The sequence below is a fragment of the Haplochromis burtoni genome, unplaced genomic scaffold (assembly GCF_018398535.1).
Source record: "Haplochromis burtoni strain Fernald_Lab_line unplaced genomic scaffold, NCSU_Asbu1 Contig_24, whole genome shotgun sequence".
NCBI lineage: Eukaryota > Metazoa > Chordata > Actinopteri > Cichliformes > Cichlidae > Haplochromis > Haplochromis burtoni.
Window position 1 is genome coordinate 1035822 of NW_024582385.1, and position 20615 is coordinate 1056436.

Consider the following 20615-nt stretch of genomic DNA (forward strand, 5'->3'; position numbering starts at 1 on the left):
GGAAACATGTAAGTGTAACAAACATGTTAAAACATAAGAAATCAGGAAGGGGCATGTATAGGAATTTCTTTTACTTATGTATTAATCACATTATTTTATTGTATGATGTCTTGGTGCCACTGGATTTTAACATGTCTCACACTCATACAGTAAGACAAATGGCGGGGGTCTAGTAGGGAACTTTAAGATCCCGGTAGCTGCTACACAAACTAAAAAGATCCTCTGGCTGTTGTGATATTTCCGCCTTGCTGTCATGTTTTTGTGGCCAAGAAGATTTTCACTGATGGATGGCCTCTCTTCTCCTGGCTAAAACCTTTCACAGGCTTTTCACTGATGGCTCAACACATTCATTAGTGCGGCCATTTGGTCTTTACCTGCACACCCATGTAATAATCTCTGAACCTCTTACAGTTGGAAGTTGGAGAAGGTATTTATATACACTACAGACTGGTCTATATCAGACCAGTATGAGCTGAACATGGTCACTGACAATGCAAGGACACATATATCCTCAAAAAAAATTAAAAAAAATGGAAAACTGAACAATTTGTATACAAATAAAGAACAGGTTTTATTTTTTTCCCCTCAATTTAAAGCAGTTGTTTCATTCTGAGGAGTCAACGATTTTTGGTAAAATGTGAAAAAGTGAGCAAACAAAAAGAAACAGTAAGCAAATTATATAAACTATTAGAATTTATTATTCTGATCAAAAGTCAAGAACTCTTTGGCCAAAGACAGTATAGCAAACTGTAAACATACCACTGACCTTGCTCAATTAAAAGCTACCATTCAATATCAGCTTTTCAGCCAAGTCCAGACACCATCCGGTGCGCATGATTTTGGTAGATTGTTCCAGCTCTGATCACTTACTCTGCGTGCTCTGTAATTTCACCATGAACCTTAAATTTGTACAATTCTTCTCTTACAAACTGACACAAATTTCACGTGGACATCCATTCAGCTACCAAACAGTCTTTAGCCTAAACGTCCCGTTTCCGACATCAAAGGCAACATTAAATCAAACTGAAGGATAAACTGTGGAGGAGTTTCAGCATCCGCTTTAGAGGCAGAAGTGCAAGAGGACATAATGAGACTTCCACAGATGGAGCTTAAAATAGCTAACAGGCTGAAAAATGATCCTTAATGGGATGTCAGCCAGATTAACTCAGATAAGGTTTTTGATTTTTATCATCCAGCACCATCATTTTCAGCTACCAGATACATAGCTATGTTTATTTGTATGTGGCTGTCTGGGCAGGGTAGACCTAATATTTATTCTCATTATAGATGTGGTTTGGTCTCAGGTTCATTAGCTAAATGTTCGGGCGATCGTGGCTCAAAAGTTGGGTGTTCGTCTTGTAATCGGAAGGTTGCTGGTTCGAGCCCCGGCTCAGACAGTCTCGGTCGTTGTGTCCTTGGGCAAGACACTTCACCTACCGCCTACTGATGATGGCCAGAGGGGCCGATGGTGCGATATGGCAGCCTTGCCTCTGTCAGTCTGCCCCAGGGCAGCTGTGGCTACAACTGTAGCTGCCTCCACCAGTGTGTGAATTAATAGTGGTATTGTAAAGCGCTTTGAGGGGTCCCAAAAAGCGCTATATAAATGCAATCCACTATTATTAATATGTTAACTGTTCTACTTTTTAACAAACCTTGCTGTATGTTAATGGGCAGGTATGAGAGCTTTTACACTGAAACACAGGCCTTCTGAGGCTAATGAGAACAGAAAGACTCCATCAATATGATTTAATACCTACTATTACATTTTTGCTTCACACACCTTTAATCATGTCAAATTGTAAAACTCAGAGAGCCCCGAGTAAAAGAACTAAACAAAACAGAAGTTCATGAATCGAAAGACTGTCTACCAACAAAATACAATCAAAGCGTGTGCAGCAGACTAAGCAGACAGCCTTAAACTTAATAAATTCAAACTTCTCTAGTTATATTCAAGCACAGTGTGTGTCACTACATGAAGCTTTGTAAATGAGACAGAGCGGGGAGAGAGGCAGCTGTGGGCTTGTTTTTTATCCTCTTGCTCAGCACATCATCAGTGCCCGGCTCACACATTCAGTAAATAGACTAATTTATGGGTGAGCCACTGGCTCTTTGTGATAAAGACGACATCCAGCAGCAGGAGCTGTGGCTGCCCAGTGGGTATCCAATACAGCTGGGTGTCTGACTCTGCTCTTCACATTCCAACACTGCACTGATTCTATCACTTGCTTTGCAGTGAAGATTGTTTTCCCCAGTTACTAGGGCTTGGTCTAGAAGTCTCTTAGGAATTCAACTGAAAAGAGTGGAATGACTAATAGATTTATCTTCAACCTTTAGGAATAAAAAACTGTAATTGTAATTGAATTGTAAAGCTGTTACAATATTAGATGGAAATTCCAACAATCACACAACTCCCTGTGAGCAAGCACTTGGTCACAGCTGGGAGAAAAAACTGCTTTCTAACAGAAAGAAACCTCTGGCAAAATCAGGCTCAGAGAGGTGCACCCATCTGAAATGACCTTTTCAAGGTGAGGGGACCAAGATGAGAGCAAACGAAAGGCAAACTATGGGAGAGACAGCCACAGTTTACTCATTGCTAATGATTCAACACAGTCCTGTTGAATAAATATAGAAAGTTAAAAGAGATGAGTGAATGAGAAATACTCAGTGGATCATGGAAAACCCCACAAAAGCCTGTTGCAGTTTAACAAGTAAGCCTGTCATGGCGCTGGATCTTAGTTTGGGGGTGATCGTGGCTCAAGAGTTGGGAGTTCGCTTTGTAATCGGAAGGTTGCCGGTTTGAGTCTCGGTCGTTGTGTCCTTGGGCAAGACACTTCACCTGTTGCCTACTGGTGGTGGTCAGGGGCCGATGGTGCCAGTGTCCGGCAGCCTCGTCTCTGTTAGTGCGCCCCAGGTAGCTGTAGCTGCCATCACCAGTGTGTGAATGTGTGTGTGAATGGGTGGATGACTGGATGTGTAAAGTGCTTTGGGGTCCTTAGGGACTAGTAAAGCGCTATATAAATACAGGCCATTTACCATTTATCTGTGACCCCATGTTTTCTAGTTTTTGGACATTTTAGGTTCTCTTAGGTTCTTGTTTCTGTTCCCTGGATTCAGTCAATGTCTCATGAATGTGTGTCTCATGTTTCCTGTTTAATTTTGATAGTTTCTTGTCCTGTGATCAGCGTATCCAGTGTTGCTTCCTCACTGTCTCGTTACATCGGATTCGTTTCAGCTGTGTTTCCCTCCTGTTTCCCATCCCCTCGTTATGTGTATTTAGTCCACTGTCTTGTCTTGCTTGTTCTCAAGTCCTCGACATTAGCTGTGTGTTAAAGGGAGTGGTTCATGGTCTCTCGTTTACATCAAGTCATAAGCTCCTTAGTTGGAAGAGTCTTTGTTTCTATTTAATCTTTTGTTTGCTTCTTTTAGTGTTTCTTTGTACTTTGTAGTTTGTTTACACCAGCGGTCCCCAACCCCCGGGCCTCGGACCAGTACCGGTCCGTGAGTCGTTTGGTACCGGGCCGCGAGAGTTGAGGCTCAGGTGTGAAATGTATGGTTTTCAGGGGTTTTATCGGTTTTCAGCGTTATTTTGTAAACTTTTTTTATCGTTAACTCGGTTTTCCTGGGTCTTTTCACGTGTGTATGAATAAATCTTCCTTTTTTCAGTACCGGTACTAGTTTTATTTTGTTGTATTTATCCGCGACACCTTAAAGGCCGGTCCGTGAAAATATTGTCGGGCATAAACCGGTCCGTGGCGCAAAAAAGGTTGGGGACCGCTGGTTTACACAACAAATAAAGCTGCTGCTTTGGGTTCATTTCTTCCCTTTAGGAGTTCTGCATTTGGGTCCTACTCTTGCCTGCCACACAGCCAAACCTGACAAAACTGAGTGGAAATGTAAACGATTCCATGGAATACGCCTCCTTACTCTGGACGGCACGCTGAGGGACAGCTAACCGGGACAAAGCTACTGGTTTTGGCTACAATGGCTACTGGGGTCAGGCTAGTTACAGGATTATTTGCAGCGGTGTAGACCTGGGTCTCTAATTCACTGAGCCTGGTGTCCAAAGGTACAAACAAACTCCTGTTTGACACACTGAGCAGGAAGATGCCAGTGAGACAAATAAGAATACATGCTAGTTTAAGATTGTGTTAGTTTTTAGTAATATATAACAATGAATACTTATTATCATTTTAAGTGGCAACTAATTCGACATACACCATACTTTGGATGAGAGTGTATGGATTGTATAGTATAATGCACTTGATAATTCATCTATACAAGATATAAGAGTCACTGAGTCTGAAAGATCTTCAGCAGATGCTATTCACTCTGCATAAAAGCTCTATACTGCTTCCATCAGTGTGCTTTTGCACATTTATGGAAAATACACATTATGTATTTGTACGTATGTGGTTTATATGTACAAACCATGATTTGAACTTCATATTCAAAGAACTTCCTGGAATTTCAAAAAAGAATTACATTGCCTGTAAAGTTGTCAAAAATTATATTGTTTTTTAACAATGACTAATGCCTAAAGATAAAGGATGATAAGGGTATAAATACAACAGGACCCTAGATGAACATTACATATTAGGCTCCCGTTGTGTAGTCACCTTTTTGACAGCCTGATCTACTTATTTGGCCTTAGAAACCACAACATTGAAAATAGTTCATTTATGCCTGAGGTGTGCTCAGTGTCAGTGCAGCCTAGGCAGGACCATGTTATGTCATTACCAGTCTGTTATGTGATAATCGGCATAAGGTTACATAAAGGTTTGCACACAGTGTTGCCAACTCCTCAGTAAGGAAAATCGCTATTGGTTGTCCTAAAAGTCGCTAGAAGTCGCCATCGCCTAATTTGCATAATTGGTCATGCTAATATAATTGTAACCTACGTTGTTGGAGAGAGAAATAACATCGTGGTAGAGACATAAAGTGAGTAAAAAACATCCTAAATGCAGTTAGAATTTATTTAGAACTACAAATTAAATTTCTTTTAGCAATTATTGTTTTTTAATGTCACAATTCCAACCCTGCTCCTTTATCCAGGCCTGGACTGGCAAAAGTGACCCGAAACTGGCACTCTGGTGGAGTTACTGTGTGTGAGAGTGTGTGTTTATAAGTAGTTGTAAACCTTGTGATCCACAAAGCAGCACAACAGTAAAGGAAGAACTGACTGCGTTACAGTCAGTGCGGGAGCAGCGGCTTCGCTCATGCGCGATTCATTTGCCGTTTGGACGCACAGGTGTGAACGTCTCCTGCCCTGATAGCAGCGGGGGAGGACTGTCCTCCGCCTGTGAGCGCTTTGGCACGGGTGAGGTGCCCACAGCAGCACCGCTGCTTGTTGAGAGTAAGAGCGATACGCGTTTTCACGTCAAAAAGTCGTCATAAATAAGTCTCCAATAACACCAGGAAAAGTCGCCAGATTTGTCGCTAGTCGCTTTTTAGAAAAAAAGTCGCTAAGGGGGTCTGAAAACTCGCTAAATATAGCGACAAAGTCGCTAAGTTGGCAACACTGTTTGCACAAAGGTCATGTTGTTGATAGCACACTTCGAAGACAGCATTTGCAATGTTCTAACTATTATTATAGCATCCATACTTTATGGTTAGAGCTATATTCTTACCCTGGAGCTTTCATCCTGGGAACGCTGGTATCGCTTCCAGCGGCAACCATAGATCCCAGTGACAAAGGAGACAAAGACTTGCTTCTCATAGACCTGTAAGGGTTGGTGCTTCACCATGCTCCTTCAGCCTTAACGTGACACCAGTCTGTTAACATCCCACACAGGACTGGGAACCTGAAGAAGAATAAGAACTGTTACTAAACAAAACAAGCCTTCAAACATTAGCTCAGACTTCACATATGTAATTACCCTTTTCAGCAACATGCCGTGTCATGTCATGTCGCTGAGGTATATTTTCACAAAACAACAAGAAGATGTTGACAGCCCTGCACCCTGTTTGGAGTCACAACACCTGTGAGAGACCATCAATACACCAGTCAATAGTAAGCCTTGTCTCAAACAGCCATAATAATATGGTGCATGAATTACAGTTGCTGAGTCAGTCTTTACACATGTGAGGATTTATGGTTGTTTAAGAGTGGCAAATAGAACTGAGAAGGCTGGTACCACATGTCTGTGTGGTATAGTCTGAGCCCTTGAACATCTGTAAAAAAAAGAGTCAGAAGGAGACAGCGTGTTGCACTCAACTCACGTCTGGTTCAGAGAACATCTTTCTGCTTTGGTGCTAGCTAAAAATGCTGCCATAGAAAGCACTGTTTTTTAAAGGCTCTCAGGGAGTTGGTCTCTTTGTCGCATTTTTCCGGGGTTTTTTAATTAGAATTTTCAGATGGTTTCTCCATGGAATAACCTCCATCTACTATAATGAATCAGGTAACCTAAGGTGTGTCAATTCTATCTATAATTAAACCTGGATCCTGGGAATAGGTTTATGTTCTAAGCATGTGATCTTAGGCCCTTTAGGTTTATAAAACACCTAACATTGGTGCTCTAGACAATGAAATGTCTTCAGATGGTTTGTCACAGCAGAGAGAAAGAAAAATATGAATTTTCCCAGGAGAGCAATAAGTGGTTGTGAAGCAGTACCGGTAAGTCTTTTTTGTAACGATAAAGCGGTAAGTGCTTAAATCTAATAACAAAGTCTCCAAGTGAGCAACTATAAAGTGAATATCTGACGCCCAAACCTTCAAACCAAATACTCAATAAATATCCAAATAATACAGGATTTGGGTCCTAAATGACCCTATTCTTCAAAAGGTGTACAGCCCAATGGATAGGGTCATTCTCCTGCTTTATAAAACAACGAATTCAGTCATTTCAGTCTTAGAAAAGATTCCTAGAAAGTGCGACTGTAGAGCAGAGCCCTCTGCATTCCTCAGCTTTATCAGTGGCCTCGCAAAAGACTTACAAGATTCTCACACTGCCTATAAATCTCAAGCCAGATGTCCCACTGATAACTGCTTAACGATAACAAGGGGCTAATGTGGCTAACTGGTAATTGCTAATAGTGGAACAGCTAATGGTGACATGTGCGCTGGTCAGGTCAAAATATATAATTTAACTCCTTAATACTTCGATGTATCTGAATATGGAGCTTCACAGACCTTTTTGTAGTCCTCCTAAGTGTTGCTCAGTGTTATGAATGCAGTTTTATGCTGTTTTAGTAATCAGTTGATTTCAACATAGATTTTTTAGAACACTACTTTCAAACAAGTCATACTTGTTTGAAACATACATCATCAGCTTCATCCATCAGGCTGTCAGGAAGCTTAACTCCCTCCCGATTCTGCCCCCTCTCCCCTCTCTCCTCCACGGTCTCACTGAACTCTGTCACACACACTCACACACACACACTCTCTGACTCACTCACTGGCCTGCACCAGTTACCAGTCACTTTGTGGAGCATTGGACTGCCATTACCTCATAAGACTTTGTGTTACACTATCTCATACCGTACATTACCAAATCTCCATTTGCACTATTTGCTTATTTGCACTACTCTGCCTGGTTTGCACTCAATGTCATTTACCCTTATATTGTATATTGTATAGCTTTCTTGTTATATGTAAAATTGTATTATATTATTTAATTTTTACTTTAAAATATTTTACTTGCATTTTTAATCACTCTTATATTTAAATGTTCTTTTTCTATTTTATCTAGGGATTGAGAGTAACGAAGTTTCTATTCTCTGTATGTCCTGTACATGTGGCAGAATTGACAATAAAGTTGACTTTGACTTTTGACTTTGACTTTTTTATTGTACTTTTGACAGCCACCAAAAAGCTTTGGGCATAATTCTGCCAGGTTAATTAGCCAGTCTTCTTGGCAGAACTGGTAGAGTTCATTTAACTGGGGTTCCTGGGATGGAACTAAGTTTTAAACACAGTCCTCTTTTTAACAGAGTTTAAGTGGCTTTAGGAAGAATCCAGAATCTTAATGTTAGCCTTCTTTATCTATTTCAAAACTAGTTTTGAAGTGTGTTTGGGATCATTGTCCTGTTGTGTCGCAGTTGTGTCTAAGTGTGTGCATTTTGTCTGACTCCTCTGTAGAAAGCACCAGTACCACTGGCAAGAAAACAGTCCCAGATTATACTGATGCTCCTTTTGTGGTTGGCACACATAGCAACGTAAAACTCAGAGTTCACAGTGGACAGTTACACTGGTGTTCAGACAGTTTCCGGTCCATTGCATGCATAAACTAATTGCTTCTCATCTGAGGAGATGGTTTGGGTCTTTTTCCAGGCCTTAGCAAAGCTATGGCACATCTGAATGTCTTGCACTTATGTATAATTGTCTGTCTGATGGAGCCATTATTTAGAAATGGCTCCATCAGACCTTCCAAACTTGTGTAGATCTTCACTGAGTTTCTTGGACTTTCCCTTTGCTCTGAGTATTGGTCAGTTCAATGAGTTCAAAAGACCAAAACCAATTCATTTTATGATGACAAAGAGATTGATGACAAAGAGCATTAACTACTATTAACCAGTAGGTTAATAGGTGTTGTGGAGAAATTAGAGATTAGATTATAGATTATATTATATATTCATGCTTTACAGTCATTCCAGGAAAGAGCTGTTCAACAAAGCCGCAAATTACCATGACATTCATGTCCATGAGGAGTCTGTGTAAACTTCTCAGGAACTGTATGTGGAGCTGGAGCCAGCATAATACCCCCCCCCCATTAAACTATACTTGTTGAGTAAAGTGTCTTACGCTAAGGACTGTGAGCTGTGTATTCAGGGCTTCTCAGTGTTTAAGTGTGAATATTTGTCTACCATTTACTGCTAATTTAAAACTATAAACAGTATTTAAAGAGGAAATTGTTCGCATATCTCTGTCCTTTCATTGCTGCCTGGCTATTACATGGAAACTCCCAGGCCTGAAGAAGGCTTGCGCTGGCAGATTTCCAGCATTCATAATCTCTCCCTGTCCTCAGACAAGGGCCAACTGGAGCTGAAATCACAGTGGGCTTATTCCAGCCAGGTTAGCCTATTGTCTGTCTGCGTCACCGTGGTGCTATCATCACAGAGCTGTGGTCATTATGAAGTAAACTAAGGACGGCCTACATCGGTCAGATTCTGGGTGCAGTTTCTCAGTGAGTTCACCCTCCTTTAGAGAGAAAATATTTCCTCATAGCTTTGGACACCATTCAGACACCTCTCACAGTTATCAGGAATATGGGGGAAAAATAATTATATAATAATTTGTAACTGACGTTCAAAAATTTTCCATAACTCCTTGCATTTTATTTATGGTTTAGGGTTTCCACCCATGATGGCTTGGACCTCTGAGGGTTGAAGGACAGAATTACTATACTTTCTCTTCTCATATTCACCCACATACTGTATGTGACATAGGCATAAACGGGGCATAAGGAAATAAAACTTTGCTGGCAAGAAGAAGTGGTGCCTCAGTACGTGCGCTCTGACACAAGCAGCAGTGATGTGGGAACAGAAAACTAAGCCACGGTGAAAGCAACAAAAACTGCACATCTTCTAATGTCCACTTACAGCTCAGTTATTCAATACTGCTTTTTTTTTTTTTTTTACAGCTGTCTCCACTAATTCAAGTCACCGCGCTGGACCTCTCTACTTAGCTTGTGGTGTTGGTGCCATTTGGAACATTTTTAATGTAATTATATAACAAATAATATATCAAAGGGGTTCACTTTGGAAAAGTTAAGTAACCAAAAGTAGTGATTAGTCTGTTACTTAGCACTAATTAGCAGGTACCTTCATCTTATGAATTCAGGTCACGAGCCGTTTGTGATAACTCAGCCCTCCAACATCTTTTTAAAAAAAATTATCAAAGAAAAGCTGATAACACCGAGGCTTCAAAACCTGTAATAAAAAATCGTCCCATGTCACAGTCTATGGGCTGATGTCTGGCTTAAAGCTCTGTGGTCTGATATTTCTGACCAAGCTAATCATTGCAAAGAACAAATGCCATGCTCAGCAGAACAAAAGATATCCTAACAGCGCTCCAACAAAAGGTAGAGTCGGTGCAACCAAGGTAAAGTAGCCTGATGACAGACAGAATTGTCAGCATATCACACGCAGTTCACTCTGACACGGCATACGTGGAAACACATTTTCACTCGATTTAAAACAGAGACCAACACTGATGAGCAGCCTCACCTGAATTCTGCTATTACTCTGTTTTCAGGGGTGTTTCACCATTTGCTTTGACACTTATTGGACAGACTTTTTATTTTATATTTTATGTATTTATCTATTCATCTATTTTTTTAAACCTAAAAATTGCTGTTTTGTGACACGACACAAGATAAAAGCAGTAATCTCAATAGATATGAAACGTTCAAAGGTCTGGAGCCAGGCAACAAGTAACGTAGTCCCGCAATAATGACTTTAACCATCGTTCAAGGGGAAACAAAAGACAGCTTTGAATACTCCTTCAGTTAAATGTTTGCAGTGAAAGTTTGACTAAAGTTTGAGTAAAAACAGTGTGAACAAGCACACAACAACAGTCCTGACTAGTAAATGTAAATTCTGATGAAACTGCATTGACTCACTAGTTATTTTCACTAGTTAAATGATAATTAGGAGTGCAGTGTGGTTTATGACATTGTCTATAGAAAATGGGCTGTAATGAGTCATCAGTATTAGCTCATTACAGCAGCTGCATCCTGCTGATACTTACAGCAGCAGGTGCTGTGCTGCTGGACTCGCTGGTCTAATATGTTATTAAATATTAATGAAACTTCTCTTGTTTCTTTTAACTTCTGTTACATATTACTGTGTGTCACAGTGTGTCCATTGTTTCAGGACAGCACAAGCCTGGAAACGTCTCATTTTAAATCTGTAATGCACCCGGGTCCTTCTACCATCAGCTCTCCTTCTCGCCAGCCTTTCAGATGGCTTTGGGCGAATTTTCTCCCATGCACATTCCCTTCACCTGAGAGGACTTTACTCCTCTCTTTGCTTTGTTGCCAGCTTCTGGAAGTAGCTTGGTTACTTTCTGGAAGCCTGTGAGGCCACAAGTTGTCTGTTGAGTTGGACACATGCACTCATTGAATAACAATACAATAATCCACTAAATCTCAATCCACCAACTGCCACAGAGCCTCTACCATATCTGCCTATTATTAGCCCTTTATCTCGGTCACTGTTTCCTTTTTTTAAGCTTCCATTCTTCACTCCTTCATGAAATTTATATATGCATTCATTAATAATACTCTAATCTTTCAGTGGGTTTTGCCCAAAATAGAATTTCCATTAGTGTCACATACATGTTATGCACTCAAAAGGAGGAGGAGTGGGGCAAGGGCTAGAAACAAAGCCTCTCTGGTAACCAGTGAGCTTTATATAAAGTGAGCTCTGATCATCAGGTGATCAGAAAAAACATATTTTAGAGTGACATCTAGTTCTCCTATCCAAGCAGCACCTGCTAGTCTCACGAGGCAGTCTTTAATTTGTTAAATGTGATTTAAATGTGACAAATAACGGAGGTAATGCTGCAGGATGGCCAGGATACACCGACAGATAAAAACTGATGGTCAGATATGTCTTCCACTCACATTTGGAAGCACAAAGAGAAAGAAACAGGTGCAATTAAAGTTTATGAAGTTCGATAGATGATGATGTTGTAACTTTAAAGCTTCACTTGGGAAAAATTAGCTTAACAGTTTTGTAATTTACAGTCTCACAACATTTACTAAACCTGGTCCAATGGCTTTCAAGAATTCAATTCAATTCAGTATGTAGCCCCAAATCACAACAACAGTCGCCTCACATTCTAAAGTCGCCTTATATTCGAAGGTAAAGACAGCACAACAACACAATTCAATGTTTCATATCTAATTCAATGTCAGTTAGACATGAATCTATTATTTTCACTGTTTATTAATCTGACGTTCAGATCATTTAATCATTTTGTCCATGAAAGTCTTTAAAAGGCTATAATATACCTGCCTGACGTCTCTAAATACTCTTGCAGCAACTTCCAGTTCTAATATGCGCCATAACTGGGACGCTGGGCTCAGCATTCAAAGAAAGAAAGTAATTATTCAGTTATCCAAATAGTTTGAAAGTATTTACCTGTGGACTTTTGGCTCTGGCCTGTCAATTCATTACAGTTTACTCGATTAATATCACGCACAGACTGTATGTTCATCTTTAGCTGCCTCATCTGCCATTTATCTGTGCCTATGTCGAAATTATACGAAATTAACATAAGCATGTATTGGCAAAAATAGATTATTTGTGGGGGACAAACGGGACAGATCACTCAATTTAGTGTCACCAACTGATCGCACAACAGAAACAAAGCGATGCAAGTGACAGTTCTGAGGAGCAGTCACTTGGCTTACACGGCAATAATCCCATAAAGCGCACACACACTCACCTCGTCTTCACTACAGGCTGTTTTTCACTGGCACTGCTGGAAAAGTCTCAGTCCCTCTGTTAGTTAGTCAGTATTTCCATGGATGCTGACATAACGCCGTCTCTTCGCAGTTTATGGATCCACACAAGACTTTCAGGTTACTTTGAGTGGCAGTGTGAGAGACGCAGCGGCATCAGTGTGTTTTATATCCGGACAAGAGAGCTAATGGAGAAAGGAGAGGGGAAAAACAACCCTTGTAATAAATGGAAGGCTTGCCTCTGCTTGGATACAGATGCACCTACATTAGCGTTCATAGCAGAGTGAATACTAACAGTAATCCCTGTGACACTCGTGGGCGGAACTGTGGCCCACACTGCAAGAAACATCCTGTCTCCGCAGTTTTTACACCTGACCAATGCACGGCAGCACCTGTTGAAATGTGGGGTATTTCTTGCAGTGGGGTAACTTCTCTCTCTCTGTCGGGTAAGTGGACCTGAGCAGCAATTTCACTCTGAGTGGGTCTGGAGATCCCGGTCAGTGGATCCCAGTGAGAAATTTGCTGCACATTTTTGGGCAACTGATAGCCCAAAATGCTAATGCTAGTGCTGGATATAAAAATCCTCTTATCTGAACAACAATTAGATCCATAATCTGTTGGACAAAGTTTTACAGTGTCTGTAGTTTTCCCTCTGTGCATCACTGCTGTGGATTTTAAATGAAACAATCAAGATGCGAATAAAGTTCAGGTTTTCGGTTTTAATTCAAGAGGGTTTACTGAAATAATACCTCATATGTAATATAAATATATAGTGTATGTCTTATATATAAAACACCTTTGGAATTTACATTTTACAAATGAAATAAATCTGAGATTTTTAAACCCACAGTAATGAATTTAATTTTTTATTTCTCTCAAAATTTAAACTGAAAACTATCCAAATAGTCCTTCGTTCCAAGCTGAGAAGGCTTCAGATTGAGTTTTCTTTTAATGCAGACTTTCCATAAATATGACAAGAAATACTTTGTAATGATGCAAAAATCAAACTATGTAAAAATATTCTCTTCAATAATTTCAGAGGACTTTAAGACTACAAGCTTTAGGATTATTGTTCACAATGTGTGGCTACAAATGTGCATCTTTACTTCTTCTCTGCACACAAAAACAAAGCAAAATGTAACACATTAGAATTTGCTGAGGGCAGAGGGAGATGCAGAAGGGGACGACAAGGTATCTTGAATCAACCAAGATGCACACATTTGGTTACTGGGAGAGAGGATCGGACAAAGAGGAAAAATGTGACAGGAATTATCTCACATTTCTCAGGGAGTTGAGGGAGTGTGGGTGGAGATCTCAGGAAAGGAGGCTCAAGATAAGAGCTCATAGTAAGAGAAATGACTTAATTAAACCTCTGCAGGGGAGGGTGCTGAGGTTGCCAAGGAGGGAAGCGTGACATCAGGCTCATGGAAATGTCCACGTTTCCTGGAATTTACCAGACAGCAGGGTCAGGGTCGGGCGGCCGCCAGATCTCAGGCTCAAAAGATGACATGCAGGTGCAGAAGTAGGGAGTCATAATCATTCTTGTAATTGTACCATTTTTCCCCATCCCTGCTGTTTTACCATTTGTAAAATTCCTGCTAAGACTGACTGTAAAACTAACTGATAAAATGAGTTATCAGCAAAAACTAGAAAGTAACACAACATTTGCATCTGCATTACATTTCTCACATCATTCAGTTCCTTTTAAAGCCTTTTGTAAGTTTAAGTGTTCAGAAAAGGCTCTCAGCATAAAGAGACGCATGGAATGAAACACACCAGTGCTTGGCTTCTCTCTCCATTCTCCTTTCAGACTGTTCAAGCAATTGAAACGATTGTTGTAATATGAACATAATTATGTACACGGCCACAGAGGACTATGGCAGCAGTGCCTTACCTCAACACCTGGCAAAGCGGGAGAGGAGATGAGTAAAGTCTTGTAAGAGATCTGGCTATTCCAGGCCCAGCAGTCAGAGATTAACCCTTGGCTTTGGATAATTACATAAGATCCTTTTAATCCTTGGCAATTTAGCAGTGGCAATGAAGGTACCTCAGCTAGAACTTCTTTGCACATGAAATGCACGCTCAGGTGCAGCGTTTTGAACCAAATGTTGAGGACGACAAGAACTTTATTGGAATGTGAACAAATGCCTGTGCTCTGTTTGCCTTACACTGACACGCGGAGCAAGACGGGAACTGACGTCTCACCTGTCTGAACAATGATTGCCAAATATTCCCCATTTATGCCACAATGCTCAAGGAAAGTATTACGGTTCTTTAGGACAAATGTAGGTTGATATTTGTGATGCTTAAAACACACACACACATGAACACACACAAAAGAAAACCTACTACACGTTTTTGTGTATAGAAATGAATTAACAAAACTGTGCTGAGTAAGTGGTTGTAGTGGCAGTGACAGCAGGAACGCTTAATAAGAGGATTTATTTTCATCTCCTATCTATAACTAGCTCTTTGTTGGCCTCTAGTGGCCATGGAAATCACAAGGACTGTCAATTTGAAATCTTTCTGCCGCCATTAGTCGTAACACATTCAATCCACAAGCGGAAGGTCACTGGTTTGATTCAAGCCAGAGACACAAATCCCCTTTAGGCTTTGCATCAGTAACAGCATCTGGTGTACAACTCTGCCAACTCAGAGTTTTGTCGTTATTATTATTATTATTACATTATTATTTCAACAGCTGTAACAAGAGAGTCTCTCAAACACGAGAAAGATACAGTTACTGTTATCCTGCCTTATTTGAATGGTAATAAAAATGATAGTTGCAAGGACTTTCTCAGCTTATGTATTTAACATAGCAACGTTTTAATGAGAGTGATCTACCTATTGATATGACCGCGTCTCTCTGCAAACCATTCATATTGAAAAACGCTGCCAAGAAAGAACAGCGTGCTGTAAAAGCACAAGCAGAGTGTTATACCGGACGTGCTTCCACTGCTTCTGTAACTTCCTGCTGTCTGATCCACTTCTAAACACAGAAGTGGGAGTGTGAGAGTGCACATGACACGAGGAAGAAGGAAGGATTCATGGGGGAAAAAATCTACTCAGACAGTATGGGGCCTAAATACTGTTTTGACTACTGACACAGCTATCAGAAAGAATCAGATATGGTATTTAGTGAAGCTTGTTCTGAAAATCAGACCATCTCTGCAGATTTAATCTGACGGTATTGTGTACAGAGTTCACCACTTACAGCAATACTAAAGTGCAAACGCCTGCCAAACTACTTTCTGGACAGTCAGTCTTCTTATTGTGTAATATGTACCCTGCAGTTATATCTAGTTAATGTTGATTTTAGTTGCAGTTGTACTGCTTCACAGAACTTCCTGTTGTATTCAGTGGTGTTCTCCACATTCCGCTTCCCTGTGGTCTGTGCGGCTTTCAAATCATGCAACAGAGGAGGAAACAACAGGATGAGGAAGAGAGAGAAAAAAAGTTGAGGGGGGGCAAATACTGAGATAATTATAAAGACAATAAATTGTCACTATGGCAAAAACACCTGCGCTGGCAGGCATGTCGTTTTATCGTGAAGAAGAACAGTAATGAAGCTACCACATAAACAGGACTATATTTATGCATACTGGTTTCTTCAGCCAGACGCCTCTCTGTTACTGAAAGTACAACATACATTATGCAGATTTTGTTAATGATTGGGAGGTCTTATACAGTTAGTCATGGGGAGTAACTTTAGTAGAGGTCATGAGATGGTAAGTTGAGTATTTAAGTGTTAACTGTTTGATTACTCTCCGTGAAATAAAGTTTTAGGCTTTAGGACCTGGGAGGGTGAGGATTCTTCACCCACTCATCCACATGGGCGGGACTGGCCTGGAAATCTGATTCCAGGGCAGAGATTTTCATGCTCTGGGGCCTGGGAAATCGTCTCATACACTTCTGTCTTTGCCATCAGATACTTTCACTTAATACCGGTCAGGTCAGTGCTGGGGGGATCTTTTTGTAAGCAGCTTGACGATAAACCTGCTGAGTTATTCAAAGGACCCAATAAGGTAAGATGAATGTGCTCGGAGCACGGGAAGCATGGAGAGGGAGGGAGAGAGTAGAGGGCGTCCATCAACTGGTGGGAAATGTCCAGGCATGTGAAAAGAGGCCAAAAAGTCTGTCTATCTTTAACATGGTTAAAGATTCCTTTACAGCCATGTAGTTCCTCCAAGTAGTGCGAAAGCAAAGCAACTGCTGCACATAACTAGAACTGCATGACAGTCCAGACTTTCAGGGAGTTGGCTACACCTTTTGACCTGATTTAATCTGTAACAAGGGACGCCTCTCCTTCTTTTATCTACATGTTTTAAATGCCAGTGTCATTCATACTAAGTCACATGTCCAGAAAAATGAACTGCTTGTGACCTGCTCAATTAGACTGATGTAAACATCTCTGAACTACATCTCTAAGTGGTGATATGCATAAAGCCTGTCCTCCCTAAAGTACACGTTCGCTCTATGTACATGAACTGCTCTAAAAAACGCATCTTTAGCTGTAGGGGTGTGTCATGCGTCAGTGAGTGGCCACTTTTCCCTCACCACAAGTAACCAATGAGCATCAACCAGACTTAGTCCTCCATTAGAGAATGTTATGTATGTTAAGTTTTTTCCCACTCCCAAGTCATGAACAACTCAGATCTTGCTGACCAATGTTTTGGCTTAGACACAGTGCACCCTGAAGCTGCCTACGTGGCTGTTATACAAGTCATTGCTTGAGGTTTGCACAGAGAGAGCTGCTTTAAATGGCATGGGCTAAACCACACTTACTAGCCTACCACAGCTTGCATCTTCTAAATCTCAAGAGTAAACCCTAAGTATGTACTGTTTGTCTTCATGTCTTCTCTTAGGTTTTGTCTTTTAGTAACATTACACCATGTGGGCGACAAACCTCGTATCTCTCGTCCTTCTGACAACTGCAGCCTCGGCAGCAACCTCCACATCAAAAGACAAAGTGTTGAGTAACCATGCCACCATCTTGGCTGACAGCACTGCCAATTTGGCTTTCAGTGTCTACCAGAGCATGGTAAAAGACAAAAATGTAGAGAACATTATCATTTCCCCTGTCGTCGTGGCCTCCTCTCTGGGTCTTGTGGCTCTTGGGGGAAAGGCCTCCACTGCCTCTCAGGTAAAAACCATCCTGAATGTAGCTAAAGTTAAAGATGAGCATCTCCACCCCAGTTTGGCTGAGCTGCTCATAGAGTTGAGCGACCCAAAGACTCGCAACATCACCTGGAAGATTAGCAACCGCCTGTATGGACCCAGCTCTGTCACTTTTGTGGAAGACTTTGTCAAAAGCAGCAAAAAGCACTATAATTGTGAGCACTCAAAGATCAATTTCCGAGACAAGAAGAGTGCTGTGAACTCCATCAACGAATGGGCAGCCAAGTCTACTGATGGCAAACTGCCTGAGGTGACCAAGAATGTAGAAAAGACTGATGGGGCGATGATCATCAGTGCCATGTTTTTCAAATGTGAGTGGATAAGGCTGTGTATACATGTAGTATTCTATACTGTTCCCTAAAAGACACCTAAAATTAACTGAATGTTTTTTCTCTCAGGTCACTGGGATGAGCAGTTCCATCATAAGATGGTGGATAACCGTGGATTCATGGTGTCACGTAGCTACACTGTTTCAGTACAGATGATGCATCGCACAGGTAGCTGGAGACATTCCTATCAGCTTGTTCAGAAACACAGTTTGAGACTAGGAATGGTAGAACATTTTGGGAAAATCGAAAAGTTACTGCTCCAGAGGATCACAGGGCTTGAAAAAGTAGCACCCGCAAACCCACAAACAATATAACTCCACTCTTTACATGTGCATGTTTCACTAGTGAATGAGGGAGTGACTAGGGACTCATTGCCTTGAATAGAGACATCAAGTCTCTGCCACAAAACTTCCGGTAGAAGGATTTTTACCTAGCATAGCTAAGCTAGCTTTCTGTTTAGTCTTTATGCCAAATTCAGCTAAAACATAAGTGCAGTGACCTATAAAATCAGTCTTTTTCGAAAAATGTGAAAGTATTTATAGGTACTACTATTACTGATACTACTACAACTTTAAGATCACTACACATGTTAATTAAACATAGATATTTATGAGTAAATCTGATATTTCTCACTATTGTTTACTAGAGAGATGAGTCCAAATAACTGCAATAATGTCTGGGGAAATATTATTATCATACTGTATCTGTAGGTAGGAACTTGATTCACAATTAAAAAAAAAAAAGATCATAACTCGCTGAATTTTCAACTCACTAGTAAATGGTTTGAGTAGTTACAAATGCCGGGCACAGTAAGATTATTTCTTCCCATTTATACAGAAACAATTTCCAGTATATACTATCTAGGGAGTTTGTAAAAACTGTGGTTAACAGCTGTGCATTTACCGGTTCAGTATCCAACATTATGCAAAACTAAATATGAGTAATAAATGTAACACTTTCTTTTTTTGAAAACTGTAACCAGCAGAAATTATAAGAGACTCTCTAAAGTGCATGGACAGATTGATGATATTTGTAATTAATTTGTTTCATCAGGTCTCTTTGGCTTCTATGATGACAAAGACAATAAGTTATCTATCCTGAGCATGCCTCTATCTCATAAGAAGTCCACTGTGGTATTCATCATGCCCTACCATGTGGAACCTTTGGATAGACTGGAAAAGATGCTGACCAAGAAGCAGGTGGATAAATGGATTGGTTTGCTACAGGAGACAGCTATAGCTGTGTCTCTGCCCAAAGTCAGCATGGAAGTCAGTCATGATCTGCAGGTAAACAATTTAAGAGTTTGTGCCTTACCACAGAACACTCTTTTACATTGTCACTATAAACATTTCATGTTACTCCTCAGAAACACCTCCAGGAGCTGGGCCTGACCGAGGCTGTGGACAAATCTAAAGCTGACTTTTCCAACATCTCTGGGAAGAAGGACCTCTACTTGTCAAGTGTGTTCCACGCCTCTGCTTTGGAATGGGACACTGATGGAAATGAAATTGATACCAGTATCTTTGGCACAGACAAGCTGAAAAACCCTAAACTGTTCTACGCTGACCACCCCTTTATTTTCCTAGTAAAGGACCAGAAAACAAGCTCCATCTTGTTCATTGGCAGGATGGTCCGACCAAAGGGTGAAAAGATGAGAGATGAACTGTAACCATGTGTGTAAGTTAGATGTTTGGCTGTTATCATGAGTGTAGATTTTATACTGCAGCATGTTGAGAAATGAAGAGTACATCTGATACTGTGTAAGAGCACTCTTTTATGTCACATGGCAACAACATTCCATAATACACAACTTAAACATTTGTCTTGTAATTACTGTATGAGGCGATGTGCACATCTTTGAATTTGGGACAGTTGTTAATATTTCAGTGTGTGTGTTTGTTTGTATGTTGGCATGTCACATTATGGACTGAATACTTACATTAAGTATGACATATTAAAGTTTTTGTTAAAGCACACTTTGTTTTAATAAAGTAGCAGTAACATCAGAATTTGTGCACGAAAAAGGTTTCTGGTGTCATTAAGTCTTAAAAAATTATGTAAAATGTGCACATCCTACAAGCTTCCTTACCTTTTTGTGTCCACTTGTCTTTGTTTGGAGTCACCCTGAATGCAGTTCGATTTGTGCGCACATGGTTTAGCAAAGCAAAATATGATTGAGCTGTTTTAAATGTCCGGTTTTTGCAATAAAAGTATAAAAAAAAGAACTAGCAGGTTTTATCCTTATTTTAGGATGCTGCCCTTTACTTTGTGACCTAAACACGTGGCTGCTGCTCCAGGACATGGTTATCGTCACATCAGCAATTTCCTAATAACAACTGCTCCAAAACATAAAATTAATGGATGATCCATCATTTGATTGGCTAGAAAATCGGTTAGGTAAGTAAGTAGGGCCTAAGAAAGCATGCAAGAATCAATACTAAAGATAAACACTGTCATTGTCAACAGCACAGCACAGCTCAACACACCACCTAAAGGCCATCTGTATTTATGACACATGCACAAGGAAAAATAACAATTAGACAAAAGACATGCGTTTCCTTTCTGTTGCAGTGTGTGCATGCCATTTTTAATATAGTGAACACAGTTCTTTAACATGGATTGCACTGTAGCTTACTTAAAGTCAATGGTGAATGGGTGGTTAATTGCTCTGCCTTTCATATAGAAACACACAGCTATGTAG

The 20615-nt window shown here is 40.5% G+C and overlaps 2 protein-coding genes across 5 annotated transcripts in view; one reads left to right on the plus strand and one right to left on the minus strand.

Moving 5' to 3' along the window:
• The window catches only part of gdpd5a (glycerophosphodiester phosphodiesterase domain containing 5a), a 30008-nt gene extending 17302 nt beyond the window's left edge, over window positions 1-12706 (minus strand). For 3 of the 4 annotated variants that reach the window (XM_005935969.3, XM_005935970.3, XM_005935967.3), the window contains exons 1-2: window positions 12392-12706; window positions 5628-5801 (exon numbers count right to left, since the gene is read on the minus strand). In XM_005935969.3, the coding sequence (XP_005936031.1) occupies window positions 5628-5744 (117 nt within the window). In that variant the 5' untranslated portion in view covers window positions 5745-5801; window positions 12392-12706. Of the gene's footprint in view, window positions 1-5627; window positions 5802-5876; window positions 5980-12391 lie in introns of all 4 variants that reach the window. The other variant, XM_005935968.3, reaches the window with a different exon arrangement.
• A 3535-nt stretch (window positions 12707-16241) lies between these two features.
• Window positions 16242-19888, plus strand: serpinh1a (serpin peptidase inhibitor, clade H (heat shock protein 47), member 1a). Its single transcript, XM_005935966.2, has 5 exons — window positions 16242-16432; window positions 17273-17896; window positions 17984-18082; window positions 18968-19200; window positions 19281-19888. Exons 2-5 carry the CDS (start codon window positions 17299-17301, stop codon window positions 19581-19583), a joined length of 1233 nt encoding a protein of 410 aa, XP_005936028.1. The 5' UTR covers window positions 16242-16432; window positions 17273-17298; the 3' UTR covers window positions 19584-19888.
• Window positions 19889-20615: the final 727 nt, after the last annotated feature.

Bases quoted from the DNA above. Each gene is read 5' to 3' on its own strand.
- serpinh1a (XM_005935966.2), top strand. From the start codon at position 17,299: ATGTGGGCGACAAACCTCGTATCTCTCGTCCTTCTGACAACTGCAGCC. The intron at 17,897-17,983 runs GTGAGTGGATAA...TTTTTCTCTCAG, and splicing joins CAGTGCCATGTTTTTCAAAT to GTCACTGGGATGAGCAGTTC. The intron at 19,201-19,280 runs GTAAACAATTTA...GTTACTCCTCAG, and splicing joins AAGTCAGTCATGATCTGCAG to AAACACCTCCAGGAGCTGGG.